Below are 5,462 nucleotides of genomic sequence, written 5' to 3' on the forward strand. Positions count from 1 at the left end.
CATTCATATAAAGCTTTAAGTATGTGGATGTGAGAAATCAACAATGTATTTTATCAAGTGTGTGACGAGGTTAGCCTTCTTCATATCAGCACGACTAATTATAAGAGTGTCAAGACAACCTATGAACAATGAGAACCTCTTTTTTTTTGTTTGTACCTGCTCATCAGAGTGTCTCTCTGAATGTGATGACAATGAACAACAACTCTCAGTTTCTCCACTTCTCTTCTCAGAATGTCTCCTTTCCACAACCAATTCCTCTTTTCCATCTCAATAACCAAACTAAATCTCCTACAACTTCATCCCTCAATGTCCACCTGTGTATAATTGACACAACTATTCAATACTAATTAAATGACCAAACAGAAAACTTTTATGGTAAGTGGTCCAGATAATATGGAAAGTTGATGCTTTTGCCGAGAATCTGGTGGGGTTTAGTCCATCTTTACTTTTGAAAAACTCTTCTTTTCTTTTATATTTTTGCTTCATTTGGTATTCTTACTTCAGTTCTCAATGATTTGTTACAGGTTAGTGGATTAGACAGAAGCTGGCAAAGGCCTGCAGGAGTGAAAGCAAAACTCATAGATAGCAAAGCTTCTAAAGGTATACGATACAATATTAATCTCGGTGATTTGAATATATTATATAGGATATCCATGGATTATGGTGATAAAAGTTGGGTGAATCTCCTTAGATGGACGGATGATTATATAGGTGGAGTGAATAATTTTCTTGATAAGGCATTTGAACGAGCTGCCCAAGGAAATGAAATATTATGCCCTTGCAAAAAGTGCATTAATCGCTATTGGCATTATAGAAATGTGGTGGAGGATCATTTGGTTGTTCATGGGTTTGTTGATGGTTATACCAAATGGGTTTTCCACGGGGAGGAATTTTCCTCGATAAATACACCTTCTCCAAGAAATGATGATGAATGTTCTAACATGCGTGATGATATTGATGGAATGCTTCATGATACGTTTAGAAATATAGAGGGTCAGGCAGGGGATGAAGAAGGAGATAGGGAAAGACAATCTGAAGAAGCAAGGAAATTTTTCAAATTACTAGAAGAAGGAAAACAAGAGTTATATCCGGGGTGTGAAAATTTCAGTAAATTGAGTTTCACTATTCGGTTGTACTTGCTTAAATCCTTGCATGGGTTGAGTAATGTGGCCTTCTCAGATTTGTTAGAGTTGATAAAAGAGGCATTTCCCTTTGCTCAGGTACCAGAATCTTTCAACAAGGCTAAAAACATGATAAAAAATTTGGGTTTTCATTATGAAAAAATACATGCATGCCCCAATGATTGCATGTTATTTTGGAAAGAAAATGAGAAGGCCTATAATTGCTCCATTTGTGGGTCTTCAAGATGGAAGAATGCTGGTCCTTTGACTAATACAAACTCTAAAATCCCCACAAAGATTTTAAGGTACTTTCCTTGAAAGCCTAGGCTTCAGAGGATATTCATGTGTCCTGAAACGGCTGCTATGATGAGATGGCATGTTAATGAACGACTCAATTATGGAAATATAAGACATCTTGCTGATGGGGAAGCTTGGAAGGATTTTGATTCTTTGCACCCGGATTTCTCTAGTGATCCTCGTAATGTTAGATTGGGTCTTTCAAGTGATGGTTTCAACCCGTTTTGGACGATAAACATTTCTCATAGCACGTGGCCTGTTATGTTAATGAACTATAATATATCACCGTGGATTTGCATGAAGCCAGAGTATATAATGTTGTCTATGATCATTCCAGGTCCATTGTCTTCGGGAAATGATATACATGTGTACCTACAACCATTAATTGAAGAATTGAAGGAACTATGGGAAATGGGGATAGACACGTTTGATGCTGTAACCAACCAAACTTTTCGAATGCGTGCTGCCTTATTGTGGACAGTTAGTGATTTTCCAGCATTAGCTATGCTTTCAGGATGGAGCACTAAGGGGAAATTGGCATGCCCCACTTGCAATTATGACACATGCTCTCAATATCTCAAGCATAGTCACAAGATGTGTTACTTGGGTCATCGAAGATTTTTGTCTGTTGATCATCCATTTCGAAGAGATAAGAAGTCATTTGATGGTAAAGAGGAGCATAGACTTGCACCTACTCCTTTGACCGGTGAGGAAGTGTTTGAAGAGCTGATTGAATTCAACAATATCTTTGGAAAGGGAGCTAAAAAAGGCCTCGGAGTGCTAAGGGCCCATGGAAAAAGAGATCCATTTTCTTTGAATTGTCATATTGGGCGCATAACAAACTGAGGCACAATCTTGATGTGAAGCACATTGAGAAAAACATATGTGATAGTTTACTCAGGACTTTATTGGAAATAGATGGAAAGTCAAAGGACCATGAAAATTCTCGCTATGACTTGCAAGAAATGGGGATACGAAAGGAGCTACAACCAAAACCAAACAATAATGGAACTGTAAGTTTGGCTAAATCTTGTTTCTACATGGAACCAAAACAAAAAAAATTATTTTGCACTGTCATGAAAAATGCTAAATTACCAAAAGGGTGTGCTTCGAATATTTCAGAATGCGTGCATGTGAAGGAGATGAAAATATCGGGGTACAAGAGTCATGACGCTCATTTTATGATGCATTACTTGATGCAGGTTGCTGTTAGAAAAGTGTTGCCCAAGAATGTTTCATTGTCCTTGATTAGGTTGGAAAATTTCTTTAGAGCTATATGTAGTAAGGTCATAAGGAAAAGAGATCTTGAAAAAATGCAGTCTGAAATTGTTGAAATAACATGTGAGCTTGAAAAAAATTTCCATCCAACATTTTTTGACATAATGCCACATTTGCCTATTCATTTGGTGAATGAAATTAAGCTTTGGGGGGCGGATCATTTTCGTTGGATGTATCCCATTGAGAGAAACCTATGTAAGTACAAGGCGTTTGTACGCTATCGATCTTGTCTAGAAGCGTCAATAGCAGAGGGGTTTTTGGCTGACGAGTGCTTGACTTTTTGTTCGAGATACCTACATGATGGTGTCAAGACAAAATTCAGTAGGTACCAAACTGTGGATGATGAGTACTCTCAAAATTTGTCACCTTTATTCTCTAATATAGGCCATCCAATTGGAAGTAAGAAACAAAATACTTTTCTCATGGATTCACAGTTATATTTTGAAGCACATCGATATGCTCTGTTCAATACTGGAGATGAGCAAATGGAAAAGTTTATCGAGTAAGATAAATTTTATATATGTTTATTTATATTTTATATTTGTTTATTATATGATTAAACTTGAAATATCATGATTGCAGGGAACATAAGAATTTAATTGTTAATCACAGTAGATCAAATGCATGGGAAAGAGCAAGGAATCATAGTCGGGAATTCAGTAATTGGTTTAAGGAGAAAGTTAAAAATATTGTAGTGCCAGATTATTTACTATGGCTAGCCAAAGGACCTAATATGGTGTCCAAAAGGTATACTGCATATTTTATTAATGGATACCAATTTCATACCAAAGAACGGGATTCCCAAGGCAAGACTCAAAATAGTGGAGTGACTTTATCGTCAACAACTGATAGTTTTGCTAGTGCTAGGGACCAAAATCCCATCGATGGTGAGATTATCTATTATGGAGCTATTCGGGATATCATTGAGGTTGATTATTGGGGTTGTTTTAGCGTTGTACTATTTAGATGTGATTGGTTTCGTAATGAAATAGATGATTATGGGTTAACTCGGGTGTATTTCAATAGATTAGGCAGTACAGATGACCCTTTTGTGTTGGCATCACAATTTTATCAAGTTTTTTATGTGGAGGATCCAACTGAAAAAGATGTTTATTATGCAAGGAATAAAGTACATGTTGATTTGTATGATCTAGAGGAAGAGAATTGTCCCAATATTGGAGACACATTTTAGAGGGAACCTAATAATGACATTGGTTCCTCCTCTAGATTACTTGATGTTGACGTTAGATGGTCAAGAGAAGATCTACCCGTTGATATTGTTGATATTCCAACTAATGCAAAACATTCATATGATATGACTATAGAATCGGAAGAATCGGAAGAGGAAGATGGGTTTGATGATACTGAGTGGGACTAGATGGAAGCAGATGATTAAATAAGAAAGTTATGAAATTCTTTTAAATATATTCTTTTTAGAGTAAGTGATAATACATATATATATATATATACATATATATATATATATATATATATATATATAGATTATTTTTGGTGTTGTCTATCACTTCTAAATCTGTTTCATTTTCTTTTTAGGGAGATTGTTATCTATCTGTTAAATGTCTTACAATATCATGGTCATTTTTGAGTGTTGTGACTAATATGTCATGTGATGTTGCTATTTTTGAAGGTTATTCAATTCCAGGGTGATCAGATAAACAACGTTTCTGCATTTCTTGTCCAGGTGATTGCTCTTTACACTAGGGTTTAATTTGAAGTGGGGTTTCAGTTTTTTTGGAGGTGAGTTGGATGTTAAGCTTTGATTTTTACTTATGATGTTTTGTACTTTTGATTTCTAGAAGCAATATGTATCCCTGAAATGTTTTTACATATGGAGTACTATTATTTATAATGCTCGCTGTCGTTCGTCCTTTATCCTTCGGTATTTCTCTTTGTTGCTCAAAGTTTTTTAGGCCAAATGTTATATGGGCATGTTTCAGATGCCAAAGTATGACTGTCTTCTTTTTGGTATGCTGTTTATTCTGAAAGAATTAATGGTCAAAATCTCTTTTCTTCAATTCATTTGTTTGATCTCTTATTTATTTGCAAGTTTGATGATATAACATTTGCCTCTCTACCTTTTCTTTTCATACTTCTCCTTTTTTCAGTAATATTTACTCATCTTATACTATTTCACGTTTGTTTTTTGGAATCTGGCAGAGATTTTAATAGTCATGAATCAAGAAGGGTGTTCAAGCAAAAATAAAAAACTATCCAACCTTATTCCAGCTGGATCACTTGCATCTTTGCGAAACCAAAAGGTTTCGTTGTTGACAACAAAGAGAACCTCTCAAGCTATAAGGTCTAATGAAAATGAAGAAAGACAATTAGAATCTCGATCACAAAAAGAACCTTTCATGAAAATGAAGAAAGACAATCAGAAGCTGAGAAGGTTTCGCAAAGATCTCAACTGCAAGAAAAAGTGCGGCAAGTGCCATTGAGTTCTACCTCTTCTACAGCACAACGAGTACAAGAACAAGTGTGGCAAGTGCCAATGGATTCCATCACTCCTACATCACAAGATATGCATGAACCATCTGAAGATTCTATCAATCATAAAGCAATTGAACAATCTGAGGAACCAGGCAAGTATATATAAATTTATTCATAAAATTAACTAACAGTGGTTGTTGGTGATTATCCTTGTTTTGTATTAATGCAGGCTCTTCCGCACCAAAAAGAAAAAGAGGCCCTACTCAAATGCAAAGTGTGCACGGTAGGAAGGACCGTAAAATAATCGTGCTAAAT

The 5,462-nt window shown here is 35.6% G+C and overlaps 1 protein-coding gene across 1 annotated transcript; it reads left to right on the forward strand.

Annotated features, from left to right (window-relative positions):
- Positions 1-1,463: 1,463 nt before the first annotated feature.
- On the forward strand, positions 1,464-5,155 carry LOC138879640 (uncharacterized). Its single transcript, XM_070159259.1, has 6 exons — positions 1,464-2,238; positions 2,337-2,431; positions 2,621-3,198; positions 3,279-3,825; positions 4,251-4,344; positions 4,875-5,155. The coding sequence occupies exons 1-6, from the start codon at positions 1,464-1,466 to the stop codon at positions 5,153-5,155; spliced, it is 2,370 nt and encodes a 789-aa protein (XP_070015360.1).
- Positions 5,156-5,462: the final 307 nt, after the last annotated feature.

This window comes from Nicotiana sylvestris, chromosome 10 (assembly GCF_000393655.2).
Source record: "Nicotiana sylvestris chromosome 10, ASM39365v2, whole genome shotgun sequence".
Taxonomy (NCBI): Eukaryota; Viridiplantae; Streptophyta; class Magnoliopsida; order Solanales; family Solanaceae; genus Nicotiana; species Nicotiana sylvestris.

Coding starts and splice junctions, on each gene's coding strand:
- LOC138879640 (XM_070159259.1), top strand. CDS start 1,464: ATGTGTCCTGAAACGGCTGCTATGATGAGATGGCATGTTAATGAACGA. Junction 2,239..2,336: donor AGATCCATTTTCTTTGAATT/GTCATATTGGGC, acceptor TATTGGAAATAG/ATGGAAAGTCAAAGGACCAT. Junction 2,432..2,620: donor AACCAAACAATAATGGAACT/GTAAGTTTGGCT, acceptor TACTTGATGCAG/GTTGCTGTTAGAAAAGTGTT.